Here is a 19,386-nt window from a genome sequence, read left to right as displayed (position 1 = left end):
ACTCTTAGTTTCTTTGCAGTAAGAAGTCAAAAAGCACAAACCTACATCCAGTAATTAATGACTTAGCATTTTATCCTGTTTGGTTAAGACCTAGATGTCCACAATTTAATTCCATTTGTCATCCAAGCAAAACTTTAAAACTTTCAGATTACCAAAGACTTTGAAAGCTACTTCAGCAATTACCCATTAGAACTTTGAGACAGACAATTAACCATCAGTTTAGTTATTTCTTTGCTAACAAATTTTAATAACATAAGCTTATTTGACCTTCAGTAACTTCGAAGTTTCACATTTACTGCTGATAACTTAAAAGACAGGTCTTTTAAGTTCCAACACTGATTTACGTTCCACTTGGACCCACTCCACTTTGAATGTTTACCTGAGACATGGTTGGGAAGATCTGGAGTGGGGGGGTGTTAGGTCCAGGGGGTACTCTTCTTGCTCCTTGACAGTGAAGAGAGAAGGAGCTGTGGTGCATGATCTAGAGGCCAGTCATGCAGGCTGCACACACATTGGTACAGAAATAGGAGAAGAGGGAAACAGAAGAAACAAAGTGCTGCCAGGAGACAGAGAAAGGATTCCCAGTTTTGGAGCTCCTAAGCCCCAACAGAGGAGCAGATGCCATGCATTTTCATTAGCCAGGGGGGAGGGGTTAGGCAGTCCAAGTCAGGCCAGAGAACACAGGGAAACTTCCCCGAAACAAAGAGAGTTTTGGCAGCTGCTTGGGAATATTCCTTATAGTCTCTGTCTCGAGTTAGACCAACACCAGTTGGCTCCAGTTATAGCCATTAACATGGGAAGTGAGTGAGGGAGAAGTTCCCACATCTCTTAGGAGAAACATAAATAAGGTTAGAGTCCCCTTTGCTAGGGATGGCCCAGCGACCTGGGTTTACTAGAATAAAGCAAGTAACAAATAGCCATAACACTGAACAAGACAAACAGACCGGTCACAAGACGTGCCTTGCGGCTTTGGCGCCAAACCGAAACCGATTCCGACGGTCGGGGGAAAGCAGAAGCTGTTCCCTCAGCCAAAAATTGAACGTATCCCTCGGATACGCTTGGAGCACCGAAAAATCGGGCTCCCCGAATCCCTGGGACGTCTCCCAGGGTGGCAGGGGAGAAGTCTGAGTCTGTCAACTCCTTCTCAAGCTGCCCCGAACCGAACACTGGTCTATTACGCGTAATAGCACAATTCCGATACCGAGCACTGAACGAGACACAAACAAGAAGCAGGCAGACAAGGCAGCAGACAAGACAACAGACAGAGACAATGGCCGGCCAGCTTACCTCCCGGTGGGACCAGTGGTCGTTGGGCTGGGGTCCACGGTGGATCTCGGTGGGACCTCCAAATGAAAGACCCTAGAGGACCCGCACCCAAGGACACACTCACAGACCACTGGATGCAATAAGCAAGAGGATTTTATTCGGGCATGCTCGGACTCCCAGGGACACTTGACCATGAAATCCGCGAGGGATGGGTCAGTGTCTGAGAGCCCCGATCTGTTTCGGGATTCCCTTAATATAGAATTTTACAGTCCATTACATCAGAGCCCTCACTTTTCTAGCCAGTAATTTCAAAGCATTACAGTAAGGCCTACACATAGGTAGCCAATCCTTTAAAACCAACCATACATTCTGGCCAGTCACCGTTCAGGTAGTGTACAGTAGAGGGTACGTGTTGAATTGCACATTTCTAACCTTTATCTGTATACGTGCTGAACCACACGTCTCCAGCTAGCGTACGTGCTGAACCGCATGTCTCTGGCCTTGGTACAGGAGGCAACCCTTATCAATTTTACTTAGTAGTAGGGGAAATTCTTAACAGGGGAAGGGTATAACTTTATTTGATTACACAGCGAACGAGGGTTTAAGCAATTTTTCATTTCTTAGCAAAGCATTAGAAGCATTATTATACAGAAGCCAGAAACAGCTGGGTTAAACACAGATTTTTGCTAATTCGTTATCCTGTTATGCTGCTTGCTGACTCCCTTATCTATGGTCAGCTGGCCACAGTTTCTTAGTTAGCATAAGCTGGTTATAAAAAGAATGTTAAAACTTATAGGCTATACTATAGTTCTGACCTGGGGTCCTTCAAGATTCCAATTCTATTTACTTTGAAATGAGATTAAGGGACGCCTGGGTGGCTCAGTTGGTTAAGCAGCTGCCTTCGGCTCAGGTCATGATCCCAGCATCCTGGGATCGAGTCCCACACCGGGCTCCTTGCTCCGCAGGGAGCCTGCTTCTCCCTCTGACTCTGCCTTCCACTCTGTCTGCCTGTGCTCGCTCTCGCTCTCTCTCTGACAAATAAATAAATAAAATCTTTAAAAAAAATAAAAATAAAAGTAAAAAAATAAAATGAGATTAAAACTTACTGTGTGTTGAACTATTAGTTATACTACAGACTGTGGTCAGGGTGTAGTCTCCTTGCAAATGAGACTTAATAAGAATACAGACCCAAAGCACAAGATCTTCATATGCCTTATACAGTAAATAATACCAGAGAAAAATCAAAAACTACTCGTAAAGATCACTAGATTCAGTAATTAACAAATGGACACAGGCACTTCTTTCATCATTGTACACACAACTCTCTCTTCTCTTCCAAATTTCTGTTCCTCCACCTACACGCACCTTAAGAAAAGTATTTCCCTAACTGGGGTCAGTGAAACCCTCACCGGGGTGCCATGGAGCTGCCCACACAGCAGGAAGGAGCTAGAGGCTGGGCTGCGGGGAGCCACAGCAGCTCTGCCTTTACCGGCTTTGGATGTGGGATGTGGGATTCTGAGCCCAGGTTTCCTTTCTGGAAAGAAAGGTCCCATCTTTCAAAAGCTGTGGGAAAGGTGGCCAGAGAGCCTCACCATTCAGCTCAGCAGGAACTCGAGGCCAGGCTGAGAGGCTGAAGAGCCAGGACCCAACACCTGTAGCCCCGGCGGGAACCGCTCGCAGACAGCATCAGCCTGAGTGCCCTGATTGCTGCATGGACCTCTCACCTGCAACCAGGACCCCCGTCCTCCCCTCACCAGGTCTCCGTCTCCCTTCTTTCTTAGGACGGGTTTCCTCACCCTCTCTCTGCCTCTGTCTTTTCCTAAGTGCTGCTCTCCTTCCTCTCATCTTTCCAGTGGTCTCACGTCTCTAATTTGTCACAACATGGATGTGAGGGATTTCTTAGCATGGGATGGTTTTGTTAAATTAACTATATGCTCTGCTTTAAAAGGAAGTGATCATATTATTCAGCCACAAAAAAAGAAGGAATTCTGCCACTCGCAAGCACATGGACAGACTCTGAGGACCTCATGTGGAGCTAAGTCAGCCAGAGAAGGACAGACACTGTGTTCTCTTGCACGTGGAATCTAAAAACAAAACCAAACCCCAAGCTCATAGATCCAAAGAACAGATGGGTGGTTGCCAGAGGCAGGTGGTGGGGGGAAGTGGGCAAGACACGTAAAGGGTGTCAAAAGGTACCAGTTTCTAAGTCCTGGAACTGTCACATTCAGCTTGTCAACTACAGTTAATAACACTGTATTTGAAAGTTATATATTCTCATCACAAAAGTAAAAATTCTGTAATTATGGGCACAGAGGTTAAAAAGACTTACTGTGATCATTCTGCAATATACACAAATATCTAAACATTATACAGAACACCCAAAACTAATGTGATGTTGTATGTTAATTATACCTCTATTTTAAAAAATATTTTAACTCCAATCCTAAAAATAAAAAAATGAATAAAAACGAACAAACGAAAAACCACAAGTGATCATAAAAAAGACCCAAAGAATACCTACCAAATTCTATACTATGGAACACAGGTGTGGGGGCAGGGCAAGGGGAGCTTTCTCTTTTTACTTTATATAACTTTTCTGTTGTTTTCATTTTTATAAGTGTGTGTGTGTGTGTGTGTGTGGTTTCCATTTTTATAAGTTATAAGGGTAAAACTGGCAAAGGAGAAGAATCCATGCACACCTTTTTCATGATCCAATTCCCTTTTCCAGCAGTATCAGAATGATTTGCGGAAGAACATTTGCTGCATTATAAGACAGCATCTGATGGCAGTCCCTTCGGTTAACCTTTCTGTGTCTCTTTGGGTCTCAGAAATGTCTTAAAGATACAACTAGACCAGGGAATTCAAGTTCTTAAATCAGTCCTGGTCTAAAGAAAACAAGAGAATGGCAAGTCAATGATAGGGCTGCTCCCAGGGTTTGGCTCCTTGCTGACAACAGATGGAGTATGTGCCCAGTAAGTTTGATTAACCTCCAAAAATGCTGTCCCACAGAAATATAATACCAGCCACATATATAATTTCTATTTTTTTCTAAGGCTAATTTCTAGTAAAATTTTTCTTAAGATCCACGTTTTAAAAAGTAAAAAGCATACATGTGCTACAATGCAATAATCATACAGTGTGTGAGGCCAGAGCTATCAAAACAATAAAATTCTGTTTAATGACGAAAATATTTTGCACTGCTTCAGTTCTTAAATTTAAGCCAATTCAGTGAAATGTCAAGTTTGGTTCTGCGCCGGCCATACTGCATCTGCTCAACAGCCCAGTGGGGCAAGCAGGGACCTTGCCGGAAAGCATTCTGCAGCAGGCATCATGAGTATCTGAACAACTCTGCACCCTCAGCACTCAGACATGGTGTGTGGACCAGTCAGCACACTGGGCATTGCCTGGGAGCTCTTACAATCCTGTGCCTCCCTCAAGACCCACAGAATCAGAACCTATATCGCAAAAAGGCTCTGCGGTAATTTATATGCACACTTAAGTCTGAGAAGCATGTTGGGAGCCACTGGTTCTCAAAGGTGCCTGCGTATTGGAATCATCTGGATGGTTAAAAATACAAACAAACAAAAAACCATGAAAAACCACCACCACCACTTGGGTCTAATCCTACAGATTCTGATTTAACTAGTCTGGGGTAGGGCCTGGGCATCCAGATTTTTAAGAGTTCCCTGGGAAGCCTCTGTTATATGGATTACTCATATATTTTGATTTATTTACCATGAAACTCCTCTTTTATTTAGGGCCTGACACATACCAGGCACTCAATAAATGCCAGCAATTACATAAAACATGCATAAAACTTGATATTGAACTATGAACTAAACTTTTACTTTTGGTCAAATTAAAGAAAATATAAAATAGCTTAAAACTTACTCAGATTAAGTTTAGGTACAAAGAAATTTTGAAAATAATCTCTAAAAGCATGGAAATGCATGAAAAACCCACCTTGGCTAGATGCCAGAGGATTTAAAGGATAATAAACAGATCGAGGCCTGAAAAAGCAAGTGTGAAACTCAAACATAAAATGGTTTTACCTAATTTTCTTCCCAACAGAATCCTACTCCCCTTCCTCTACCCTCCCTTTTGCCATTCCTCCTCCTTCCCCTACCCCCTCCAGTTACTTGAAACAGTTTTCATCGTAGATGCTGTTCCACACTCTCCACGCAGAGGACCCTTTATAGCCGGTGTAACGCTCTGGGTTCAGCAACAGGTCTACATACTGAGCAGCTGGAGATCGCTCAACTGAACAAGGAACAATTCATCAAAACCACCCATAGGTCACCAGTTATCTGAAATGTAACACTGTAATGCAAACATAACTACTAAAAGGTCAGAAAAAGGCTATGCTTTTCAAGTAATGTCCAATTTAAGTGAAAGAGTGGTTAGCACACTCACGACTGTACTTGACCCAGGATAACTTACACTCCTGAGAGGAAAAAACAACTCCTCCCTTTCCTTTCGATACTCAGTGCTCTCTTAAGGAACAGAACACCCCTCCCCTTCTGAGAGGCATTCATCATTCCTACGTTTTAACCAACTGGGATCAAAAAGACCTAACAGAATCATAACCTGTTCTACTACTTGATTTGATTTCTTCCCTATGCATACACTTAACTACACACAGGCTCAGAAACATTTTTTTAGCATATAGTATACTAAAAAGAGAGATTTTCCTGCTATTCTCTACTCTGGACTTAGGAAATAAATGGCTCAATAACTTCAGGATTCAAATTTGATCCTAGAATTATACAATGCTCTAGTTTAAACAAATACACATTATGGTTTGTTTCTATCACTGTTCATACAGAGTACTTTTGCCCTCTCAAGCCAATATACAGCAGACACAACTTCAGGAAATTGTTAAGACATATAAATTAACCATTTTATTTTTTATTTTTTTAAGGATTTTATTTATTTATTTGAGAGCGAGTGAGCAAGCGCACAAGCAGGGAGAGGCAAAGGCAGGGGAGAGGGAGCAAGAATCTGAAGTAGACTCGGCGTGGAGTGCAGAGCTCCATGCGGGGCCTCATGCCATGACCCCGAGATCACAACCTGAGCCAGAACCAAGAGTCGGACACTTCAACGACTAAGCACCATGGGTGCCCCTAAATAACTATTTTCTGTGTTGAAATCCAAATGAGTTTTTACTAGTTCTTCACTATTTGGACTATCCTCTGAAGGATACAAAAGATAAAGAAAATGGTCTTAATTATCATGGCTCACATTCTGGATAGAAAAGGGAAATACATGCTTTCATACCTTTAGAAAATGTGTAATAATCATGCTTCACACATTGATGATCATAATATCATAATACATGGAAATGAACGAACTATCTATGTTGACACAGAGGTACTCCTTTATTTGTATGCATCCTACCTTTTCATGTCATGAGATTAAATCAATAGTATGCAGACACCTGACTTAAAACAGGGCCAAATATGGCCATTAAAATATGGTCCCTCTTTTTTTCATTACTAATAGTGTATTTTCCTTTTAACCAACAATACTTATTGAGCATTCAGTGACCATAACTGAGATTATCCATAACTCTAAGAGGAAAATGGCATCCTGATCCATACCATCCAAGAACTACTTGGTACTTCTGTAGAAAGTAGGAAGAACACAAAGAAATGAGTTAGATCTAACTTACAGACAATAGAAACATGAACTGAAGAATACTGGCTCTATTTCTGCCCTAACATTATATAGATATTCCACTGTATAAGTTAAGGCACAGAAAATACGTAATTTACAGATGGATTTACAGAAACTGTCCAAGGACATGGACTGGTTCAAGAGTTAAAAACAGTAATTTTTTAAAAAATCTTCCTTAAAAAAAAGAAAGATTCAAATTATGGAGTGTGGCTTTTAAAGTTCAAACGGAAGTTTTACAATTCACTAGCTTCTGTTATAGATTTTTAATTTCTCTGAGGTGGTCTTGATTAAGCTCATTTGCAAAATTGACCTGACTACTTACAAATACTAAATCTACCAGCAGCATATATATTCATTGAGATATGTGTATACACATGTATTAAGAATGTGTGTGTGCATGTAAGTTTACACAAATGTGGGCTCAACTATGAATGTACACCTCAGGCTAATATCAACCCCACAAAAGCAACTAAACAACCACTAAGGAAAAACAAGATTAAGATATTAAACTACATTTTAAATCATTATACCTTAAGGAAGTAAAAATCACAAGAGTAAAATCCAGCATATCAATGTTTAACTTAAAACTTATATTCTCAATGTCCTTAATGTGTATTCCCTGACTTGAATCAAAAGTGCATTGCTGGTTTAAGTGGTTCTTAAAAATTTTAATACTTTTTCAAATCATGAAAGGCAGGTCTTGTTAATTTATAGAAGGGATTAGCAAACTGTGATCCATAGTCCAAATGCGGGTCTGTATACTTTTTGTAAAGAAAGTTTTATGGGAACATAAGCCACATTCATTCACTGCTTTCACACAATTATGGCACAGCTGAGTAGTTGCAAGAGAAACTGTACAGTCCACAAAGTCTAAAATTTTTACTATCTGTCCATTTACAGAAGAAAATGTTTCTCAAGCCCTGACCTACACTGACAAGAACTTCATGGCATCTAGATGAGGAAGTAGGGTTGAGGGAGCATCCACAGGTTGAGTTCCCCCAAAAACACACCAGTGCTGGTATCCCCATGCTTCCCCTGGGGCCACCTGTGACATGATTTTAATTAGCCTATTCAGAAACTACAACTTCTTTCTATTTGCACAGCGGTAGCATTCATTTGGAAAATGCTCTTTGGACCCCTAATATGTCTTCCTCCTCCCCAAAGCTTTCTCTTCTTGCTCCCTTTGTAAAGCTCTTCCTAAACTGTTCCATCTGACCATGCTAACCATTCCCAAAGGATTCGAAGAATGTCCACGGAATCAAAATACTTAATTCTGGGAATTCATCAATTTCAACTAGTGCTTTTTCTTCCTTTTCAAGTATACCTTTTTTCCCCAAATGAATTTTCTTTTCATGGTCATTTAATTGCATATTAGTGTCAGGAGGCTACACAGCATGTTCGAGGATGCGAGCCAGTCCTCCACACCTCCTAACCCAAATATCTCTTCAACATAGCACAGGTCAACTTAGCGTGCAGTCTTTTTGTTTATGGATAAAAAAATACTGCTGTAGACTCAGGATTGAGCCTCCCACCCTCCATCACCAACTCTAACTTTGACTGCTAGTAATGCATTATTAAAATGCATTATAAAATATTCAGGTGAGGAGAACCTATACTTCATAAAGCACCCAAATAATTCTGACACACAGCCAGATTTGGAAACTACTGTTTTAGACAATACTTTAAATTTATTAATGAATGGGGTGCCAAAGTGGCTCAGTGTGTTAAAGCCTCTGCCTTCGGCTCAGGTCATGATCTCACAATTCTGGGATCGGACCCTGCATTGGGCTCTCTGCTTGGTGGGAAGCCTGCTTCCCCCTCTCCCTCTGCCTGCCCCTCTGCCTACTTGTGATCTCTATCTGTCAAATTAAAAAAAAATCTTTAAACAAATTATTAATGAACACCTTTTTTTGAATTTTTAAAGGTTTTTATTTATTTGACACAGAGATAGAGTAGAAGTCGGCAGAGCAGCAGGCAGAGGGAGAGGGAGAAGCAGGTTCTCTACTGAGCAGGGAGCCTGGTGTGGAGCTCGATCCCAGGACCCCGAGATCATGACCTGAGCAGAAGGCAGCAGCTTAACTGGCTGAGCCACCCAGGCATCCCTAATTTTAAGGGAAAATATAAAAGTAAAAATCTGTCATACTATATGGGTTATTTATGAACCAACAACTTCATTCAGCAAACATTTATTGAGCAAGTACCATGTCCAGGCACTGTTCTAGGCACTAGGGATAAAGCAGTGAACCTGAAAGACAAAGCCTCAGGCAGCTGACAATCTAGTTGGAGCAGATGGACAATGAACAGATTAACTAAATAACCTGCCCTGCACTCTCTGGTCATTCTTGGTACTCAGAGTGGGCAGCAGTGTCAACACTCACACTGATAGTGGTTGCTGGTTTCTACAGGCAGGTGACAGCTGGTTTCTCCGATGAGGTGACATTTGAGCAGAAACCCAAAGGAGAAGAGGCCATGCATAGAGACAACAGCGACAACAACAACAAAACAGGAGTAGGGAAAGGAGCTTACCTTAAACTAAATTATTTAAAAATCTACTATTTAATCTATAAGGGTCATCTTCTCTTCAAATAGAGACAGAACAAAAACAAAACAGAGAACAGGGGTGTAGAGAATATATACCAATAAACTGGGGTGAATATTCTTCAGATTGTTTTAATCAAAAGGTTTTACATAACTGAAATAACTAGACGATGACTCTAAAGCTACTCTGAAGTGTTTTAAAAAATGGTATATATAAATCATTGGGACATACACAAACATTACCACCCAGAGAAGTAGTGGTGATCCAACCAGTAAGATGGTTTATATGTTTCAGGACTACACATAATATAAAAATTACTAATTTTTAAATTATGAAATCCTAAATTCTTATAGGACATCTCTTCCATTTTTATAATATAAATTTTTATAATATAAACAGCCAATCTTAAAAAATTAATTAACACTATATTGATGAGAGGTGACTGATACATCATTGCTCTTACCAAGGGATCTCTGGAATGGAGTAGCATTTTTTGTTAAATAGCTATAAAAGAAATATATACTGACATTATTTACTATAAGAAATATTCACAGAAATGATTTTTAATTTAAAAATATGTTAATTAAGCACTAAAAATGTTTTATTTTAATCAAAAAATAGGTAAAATGATAAGCTGGCAAGAAGTGACTGTGAGTGTTGAACACTAAGCATAATTAGAATGACAACCATAGAACAAATTAAAGAGTAAGCAGTGAAGTCAATCCTTAACCTAGGTACAACAGCTTGCTTTGATGAAACATTTGTCAATTCTAAATATCCTAACAGGAGTATTTTATTAATTTCCCATTATTCTATCCAGATACCCAAAGAAATTTTTTTTCAGATCTCTTAAAAATATTCTTACTGGTGGCAGGTGCAGTGCCTGGGTGCCTCAGTTGGTTAGGCATCTACCTTCAGCTTAGGTCATGATCCCAGGGTCTGTCCTGTGACAGGCTCCCTGCTCACCTGGGTGCAGGAGGGGGGTGGAGGTCTGCTTCTCTTTCTCCCTCTGCTGCTCCCCCTGCTGTGCCCTCTCTGTCAACTAAAAAAAATCTAAAAATAATCCTTGCTGGGGTTGCCTATGTAGCTCAGTTGGTTGAGTGTGTGACTCTTAAAAAAAAATTTTTTTTTAAGATTTTATTTATTTGACAGACAGAAATCACAAGTAGGCAGAAAGGCAGGCAGAGAGAGTGGAAGTAGGCTCCCCATTGAGCAGAGACCCTGATACGGGGCTCGATCCCAGAACCCCAGGATCATGACCTGAGGCAAAGGCAGAGGCTTTAACCCATTGAGGTACCCAGGTGCCCGAACGTGTGACTCTTGATTGAGGCTCAGGTCATGATCTTTGGGAGGTTAAATCAAGCCCTGAGTCAGGCTTCTTGCTCAGCCCGGAGACTGCTTGAGTTCTCACTTTCCCTCTCCCTTTGCCCCTCCTGGCTGCTCACATTGGATAGATAGATAGATACATACATACATCGATAAAATCTTTGAAAAACAAAAAATGTCCTTGCTCAAACCTTATAAGCCATGGTGTTAACATTGCACCTCCTGGCAACCTCTCAATCTGCTGTGCTATTGTAGCAGCTCACTCTAACTTGCTGCACGGCACACTGGAGGATGAGCACAATTCTACAGATGGATCCCCTAAAACCCTCTAGGAAGCTCTATGACAACTTGAGTGCTTTCCAAGTTCTGAGGAACTCCTGCTGCCTCCAGCCATGCATTCCTGAACCCCAAATTCTTCTCCACCAACTATGACATCAAGGTAAAAAGTGAAGAGAGGCCAAGTGAATGATTTAAGTTTACTCAGCACAGTTCTTGGGAATATTCTCCTTAGATCAAAATTTTTGAGTCACTTCAATTACCTTCTGAAGTAAGAGTCATGGTAGTTACTGCTGAACAGTGCCCTCTCTTCATACTATTCCAGGGGACTCTTGGGAAAAGGCTTGTGGGGAAGTCAAATTAGAGTCCTCGCCAATATTGCAAGGTGTCTTTCTGTTTGTTGGGACCTCCAGAAAATTCCAATGTGAACATGTTTATATGTTCATAGACCTAAACTGAGTGGCTTGAAATAAAGGTCCATAGGAGATGATGTGTCATGATGGGAAAAATATAGGTATGGGATCCAGTCAAATCTGGGATTGAATCCTGTCTCAGCCTCTTGTTACTGTGTGATCCTGGGCAAGCTACTCTTCTTGAGACTCAGTTTCCCAGGACATGAGATAATACACAGTTATCAAGGTAACTATAAAGCTTAGCAATAATGTACTTAAGGCACTCAGCACATGGCTAGAACATAAGCTCTCAATAAATGCTATTATGAATAATAAGATCCACTCAGCAATACCCAGTGTATTCAAGGTATAACTGATTATATTTTCACTGATTTCCATTTCTTATAAAAGGATTAAGGTTAAAATAACTTCATTACAATAGTTTATTACCATCAAGTTCACAAAAATGATCCTGTGAATCATCATATCTCGCCCAGTCAATGAATGCTTCTTTGCTTTGATTAAGGAGAAAGAGGGAATAAAAAAGAAAAATGAATTAAATTGGGAATGGAAAATGTTACGCTGTATCTTATATAATTAAAACCAGATAATCTGAGATCATGTCTTTAATTTAGATAGTTTCATAAATTCAATTAGTGGTTACCTGAAGGAATGATAAACAAGTTACCTGAAAAATATACATATTAACTTCCATGAAGTATTTCTATTTAACTATACTAAAACTATGAGCCCTATTTTAATAATAATTTCCATTAGAAAATTATAGCAGCAATGTCCACAATAGCCAAACTATGGAAAGAACCTAGATGTCCATCAACAGATGAATGGATCAAGAAGATGTGGTATATATACACAATGGAATACTATGCAGCCATCAAAAGAAATGAAATCTTGCCATTTGCGACAACATGGATGGAACTAGAGCGTATCATGCTTAGCGAAATAAGTCAAGCAGAGAAAGACAACTATCATATGATCTCCCTGATATGAGGAAGTGGTGATGCAACATGGGGGCTTAAGTGGGTAGGAGAAGAATCAATGAAACAAGATGGGATTGGGAGGGAGACAAACCATAAGTGACTCTTAATCTCACAAAACAAACTGAGGGTTGCTGGGGGGAGGGGGTTTGGGAGAAGGGGGTGGGGTTGTGGACATTGGGGAGGGTGTGTGCTTTGGTGAGTGCTGTGAAGTGTGTAAACCTGGTGATTCACGGACCTGTACCCCTGGGGATAAAAATATATGTTTATAAAAAATAAAAAATTAATTTTAAAAAATAAATAAATAAAGTGACTAATATTTGATATTTTTAAAAAAAGAAAATTATTTTACAGATATATAGGAGATGTAGTTAAATACAAAAGTCAACCTAGCCTTTTCGACTGACTTAGAAATAGCAATCATTTTTTTCTAAAGTAGGAAATAAATTTACATTCATAATTCCTTTAACTTAAACTGCTTCTGTATTTATAAGACAAAAATACCAAAAACTGCATTTCTAGGAGCTCCCTTCCTACATGGTATTCACTGGTAGCACCAATGTCACTTTAATCATGGCATATCATTCACTTTCCATACTACCTCACATTTAATAAAATATAAGATCAAGATCTCTACTTGGAGATCTTGGAACAATTACAGTCATTCAAATAAATTCTGACCTATATTCACTTTAACCTATATTCAGACCATCTCTGTCTTAAATACATAACAGCAACATCTATAAGAGAGCTATCATCCTTCTTCTTTATTTACAATACAACAGGAAAAAAACAAGGTAATAAAGTTATTTGTGTACCAAGTACAAATCACGTAGTTCCTAAATATGTTACTATCATAGCCAAGAATTTATTTTGTATTTGAGAAACCGCTACATGACATAACCACTAGAAGTCCACATAAGGCTGGCTGCACAAAATCCACTATCAATAAACGTTGCCGGGGTGCCTGGGTGGCTCAGTGGGTTAAAGCTTCTGCCTTTGGCTCAGGTCATGATCTTAGCATCCAGGGATCGAGCCCTCAGCAGGGAGCCTGCTTCCTCCTCTCTCTCTGCCTGCCTCTCTGCCTACTTGTGATCCCTGTCAAATAAATAAATAAAATCTTTTAAAAAAATAAAATAAACATTGCCAATTTAATTCACAGTGGGATTTTTTTTCCTCCTATGGGAATATTCAATTAACTAAATAATACAAGTTAATGGAAATACTTGTATCATAGTTGACTCAGCTGGAATACAGGATGTGATAAAGCAAGAAGGCAAGTTCTAGTTACGGCTGAGATGGTAACTATAGTTATGTTACTTAATTAGAGAAGTCTTATCTTTGAAAATAGTCAAGAACAAAGCAATTGTGACATAAATTCCTATTTTCTTATTAACAATACAATTTAGAGGAACTTTTATCCTTGAGGATTCTTATGTGGTGATGCTTTGCTGATCGTTTCATCCCAAACCCTGCCTGAAAGCCACAGCAGCAGAAAAGATGGCGAAGGCTAATCTAATGCTAACAGAGCTGGCTCGGTCTGGCTTATAAGTGGGTTGAAGGGAAGTAGTCCAGCTTTTCTAAAAGTCAGTTTGAAGATGGATGCCAAGCTACTTACGTCACAACTTCCTAGTCTTTACCAGGGACTTCCTGTCAAGATGGCGCTGGGTTAAAACCAGTGGCCTTCAAAGTGGGCAATGCAGGGGCAGGAAGAAAAGGACCAGAGCGATTTCCAAAGAGCAGGAGAAAACTTCTCAGGGTGGTAAACAAAATAACTATCTTGATTAAACTGATTTTCATGTGTACACACCTGTCAAAACACCAAGAGGCATATTTAAATAGGTACAGTATACTGCATGTCAATTATATTTCAGTAAGGCTGTTTAAAAGTTATAGTACCAACTGCTGGAGAAGTTGTGGAATGAGGAACTCTCATACACTACCAGTAGCAATATATTTTAGAAGTCATTTTGGAAAACGTCTCGGCAGTATTACTTAATTTCACCTCTAGGTATATTCTACATAGATGCATACCAAATGCAAACACCAAATGTCCGCCACTATATTTTTTGGAATGGCTGTGAAGTGGAAAATTCCAACTATCAATGATAGGATGGGAACATTTTGGTGCAGTTTTAACTATGGAAACCAATGAAAAAAGAATTAAATGCTACTACCAAGTCTAAGAACATGGGTGACTCTCACAACATGATACTTAATAAGTCAGACACAAATAATACATTCCATATTATTTTATAAAAATAGGCAAAAATAACTTCTGCTACTGTAATTCAAAATCATGGTTAACTTTGGACAGTGGTAATGACCAGAAAAGTACACACAGCAATTTTCAGGGCAGCAAGTACATTGTTTTGGATGGTTGTTGCAGAGCTGGGTTCACTTTGTAAAATTAAACTCACCTTTATGCTTAACATTTATATACTTTATTGCATTTCTGTTATACTTGGATTTAAAAATTTAAAAATAACTCTGTTCAACAAAATATCTATAAGCAAAATTAAAAGACAAGCCCTAATAATGCATATGGCCAAAGAATTGTGATCAGATTGCATGAGGAATGCCTACAAATAATATAGATTTTTTAATTCATTTGACAGAGAGAGAGAGATCACAAGTAGGCAGAGAGGCTGACAGAGAGAAAGGGGCAGCAGGCTCCCTGCTGAGCAGAGAGCCCAAAGCAGGGCTCGATCCCAGGACCTGAGATCATGACCTGAGGTGAAGGCAGAGGCTTAACCCACTGAGCCACTCAGGCGCCCCCAAATTATAATATTTTAAAAGTACATACTATCCCACCTCCACACCCCATGCCAACCCCATGTTGTTTCACCATGGAGAAACAACAGCAAAGAATATTAAAAGGCACTTTACCTTAAAATTCTATAGTGACTTAAGTCCCAATCCCTGGATGACTTCTCTAGTTATATTCTTTCCTGGATAATGTCATATGGTTTTAAAATGCCATATATTCACACATGACTCCCACATTTTATCTCTCCCCTGAAATTGAGACTTGTGGATCTAACTACCTGCTCGACATCTCCAACTGATGTCTCATAGGCAGTTCAAATGTAGCAAGTCCAAGACTAAACTATAATTTTCCATCAAACTTGTTCCTCCTGCAAGGATCCCCAGTTCAGTCAACGGCAACTCCTAGTTTTCTAGTTCCAAATCTTTTTTCTTTTAACGTTTTTTGGAATTTATTGATTTGTATTTAAAATGAACTGTTGACACAGATTCCCTGGAAATCATCTGACTAAACCCGAGAAAACAGTTAATTCTACTAAGTAAAATAATTCCAAGACATATGGTTTACCCAACAGAACAATACTGTAGATGCTGTCTCTGATACAAAAACTCACTGCTCCTTACTCTTCTAAACACACAGTGGTATAGAGCTAACAATATTCAATCACTTCTGTTCTTTCTTGAATATATAAAATAAAAATACCAATTAAAAAACTAATATATCTTCTCTTTAAATGTTTCTTACAGATACAATTTCAATATTTTCATTCAACAGTGGTGTGTTTTAAGAGATTATTATTCATTCACAAGTCAAACAATACTCCACACAAAGAGGAACAGTCTATAGGCTCATACTGTGAATAAAGACTTCAGGAATGCAGCAACGGATCTTTCTAAATTACAAAGTGGATAAAATTCTGAGAGGATACATGCAATAAAGCTCTACTAAGCAGATGGCCACAGACCTAGAACATTCTACTGATAACTTCAATGGGACTCCAGATGCTTCCAAACTCAACATGAACTCTCATCTTAGGCTTTGTACTTTCCTTTTCCAGTTTCACTAATGACACAAACATGATTCAAATCCCTGAAGAAGTCATTATAGTCAAGGGCATATCCTACAATAAACTTGTCTGGATTTCAAATCTAACAAAGTCTGATTTATAACTAAAACATCAAGGGGTCCTTTTCACCAGCAAGCTTCCGACCTCGATGATCTTTGGATTATGCTCCTTGACCAATGAAAGCAAGGTTTGCATTGTTTTGCCAGTGTCAGTTTATCCTCAATAATCAAGACATTCTTTCCAGTCAAAGTTGAGAGATCAGGACGCCTGGGTGGCTCAGTCAGTTAACCACTGCCTTTGGCTCAGGTCATGATCCCAGGATCCTGGGATCGAGTCCTGTGTTGGGTTCCTTGCTCAGCCAGGACCCTGTTTCTCTCTCTGCCTCTGCCAGCCACTCTACTTGCTTGTTTTCTCTCTCTCTCTCTCTTCCTTTCTCTAACAAATAAATAAATAAAATCTTAAAAAAAAAAAAAAGTTGAGAGATCATCTCCATCATTTACTTTGATGTGCCCTGTTGACTGGTCATTACAATAGCTCTTCAGTCTGATGAAATCTACAGTAATAGGAATGGATCCATCACAATTTCTGTTCAGTGCTTTGATACCACCCTGCAGGTCAGCAAAGAATTTATAGCCTCCCTCGAGCAGACAGAGGTCTACGATGTGACAGTCTACGATGAAGACAGATGTCTTCATCACATCTTGACTAAGCTGCTCGGTCCTGTCCATAATTCCATGAGGAATAAACACCTTTTCCAAATCCTCAGCATAATGATTGAGGTATACAGAATAAGTCTAGGTGATCACCTGGTTTATCATCACTCATCATGATGCTGGGGTTGCCACTGTGCAGCCCAGTGGGCATATGGGTTAACCGCAGCCTGGAAAGGAGGAAGCCGGGGGCATAGCAGAGGAGGCAGAGGCTCCACAGAAGGTGGCAACAAGTGGGAAAGCTGAGCGATGTGCTCGCTGTTGCTCTCTAGGCCGCTGCTGGAGCAGAGGCCTCTACTTCCCAATCCTGTAGTCATTTATAGCTTCTATCTTTTTCCATACCCCACATCAAATCCTTCAGCAAATCCTGTCAGCTCGCTCTTCAAAATCTGTCCAGAATCTGACCACTTCTCATCATTTCTACAGCTATCACAATTCTGTCTTACCTGGATTAGTACAATAACCACATAACATAGCACCCGGCTGCCTCAAAGCATTCACTCCAGTCCTCCAGCGACTTTTCATTCCACTCAGTTTAAAAGCAGCATTCGTAGCTGTCTTCAAGCCCTCCACCCCCCCACCCCACCCGACCCCTGCCCCCATCCCTAACATCTTCTGACTCAGTCTTCTACTATTTTGCCCTTGACCACTATACTCCAGCCACACTGGCCTTCTTGGGAGGCTTCAAATCATCTAGGCACACTCCTGTCACAGGTCCTTTTTACTAACAATTATACATGCCTAGAATACTTCTCTCTCAGGCAGCCATATTATGACTTACGACTTGTGCCTTTATGGGCACTTTGTTCAAATGTCCCATTATTGCTGTGTCTTTCTCTCACCACCCAATCTAAAACAGTGCCACTTCCCCATCCCCATCCACAACACCCCTAGCCCTCTGTCATCCTTCTCTGCTTTATCTTTCTCCCAGGCACTCATCACCACTTTACTTACTTCTTATATATTTTACTTTTTTACTGCAGATCTCCAAAGAGGATTAAGCTTCATGAGAAAAAGAATTTGTCATGTCCACCACTATATGCTTAATACTACTCTAGAACAGTGCTTGACATATATTGTAGGCATTCATTAAGAAACACTAATATGCAATAAACAGATTAAAAATGCTCAAACTTACTAATAATCAACAAAATACAAATTAAACAAAAATGAGATGCTATTTCATCTGCAAGCATTATTAATTTTTGGCAAGGATGTGGAGACCAATGCCAGTTCACAGCCATACAAACACTATAGAAAGCCCTCAGGCAATATCAAGAACAGGTACACGGGGTCATCATAAGGTTCAGCAATCTCACTAGTGCATGCCAAATTTCCTACTGTATGCCAAAAAAATTTACAAGGCACTCAAGTTCACATAATTTGTAGAAGTAAGAAATCTGAATAATTCAAATGTCTATCAGTAGAGGAACAGATAAGTAAAATAGGTAATAGTCATCTGATAAAAACCATTCATCAGCTGAAATAATGAGACAAATCTCCCATGTTTTAACATAGATCTAGAACGCAATATGTACAGTGTAAAAATAAATTTGGATGTTAAATTCAGTATTATTTTATATAAGGAAAAAATAAAATCATATGTAAAATAACCATCATTTTATATATATAATAAAAACAAAACCATAGATGGATTCATGATAGTAGTTACCTCTAAGAAGGAAAGAGAACAGAATTGGGAAATAGGGCATAGGGGATTTCAAATTTATCTACATTTCTCTCTTTTTAAAAACATAGTAGAAAAAGTTAATATCTAGTCACTAAATAAATAAATAAATAAAATGAATTTATTTTATTATCTTATTATGTTATATTATCTTCTCTAGTTTTCTATATTAAGATTTTTCAATAAATAATGACTGATAACTTTATTAAGTCTAACAATTATAGTACACAAATGCCAATCTAAGCAAATAGGAAATTAAAAAGATTAGTAATAATCCATTCCCTACTCTCAATTATAGATATGTTCAGTCATTTCATAGTGCATAATCTGAGACCACTCACAAATTATGTTGGCCTTCACAAGCAGGTTTTACTTAGAGAAAATAAGGAAAAGTCAATAGGGAAAAAAAATCTATGAAACTTACTAGTCATGGTAATCAAAACTTTAACTGTTCAGAATGTAACACACAGACTGAATTACTATTTACAAAAGACTTAGAAGTTCAAGTTCCTTTTCCTATAATAACCAGGAAGAATGGATCCATAAGTCCTGTTAGCAGAACAATCTTCTGTATTTTTACATTTTGATAAAGTCACTATTGATGATATATTTTTGAAATTTAAATTTAAAAAATTTAATTTAAAAAATTAAATTTAAAAAATTGATATATTTTTGAAATCCAC

At 39.1% G+C, this 19,386-nt stretch overlaps 1 protein-coding gene and 1 pseudogene across 1 annotated transcript in view; both read right to left on the bottom strand.

The window, feature by feature from the left end:
- Positions 1 to 19,386, bottom strand: part of LOC123394231 (ERO1-like protein beta) — a 56,873-nt gene that overhangs the window by 13,483 nt on the left and 24,004 nt on the right. Inside the window, exons 3-4 of the mRNA XM_045087998.1 lie at positions 5,406 to 5,526; positions 5,230 to 5,276 (exon numbers count right to left, since the gene is read on the bottom strand). Coding sequence (XP_044943933.1) covers positions 5,230 to 5,276; positions 5,406 to 5,526 — 168 coding nt within the window. The remainder of the gene's footprint in view (positions 1 to 5,229; positions 5,277 to 5,405; positions 5,527 to 19,386) is intronic.
- On the bottom strand, positions 15,256 to 17,585 carry LOC123394232 (annotated as a pseudogene).

Source organism: Mustela putorius, unplaced genomic scaffold (assembly GCF_011764305.1).
Source record: "Mustela putorius furo isolate JIRA1106 unplaced genomic scaffold, ASM1176430v1.1 tig00002060_pilon_pilon_pilon, whole genome shotgun sequence".
NCBI classification, from domain to species: domain Eukaryota; kingdom Metazoa; phylum Chordata; class Mammalia; order Carnivora; family Mustelidae; genus Mustela; species Mustela putorius.
The sequence above is the reverse complement of the archived record's forward strand: the minus strand, read 5'-3'. Positions and strand labels throughout refer to the sequence as shown.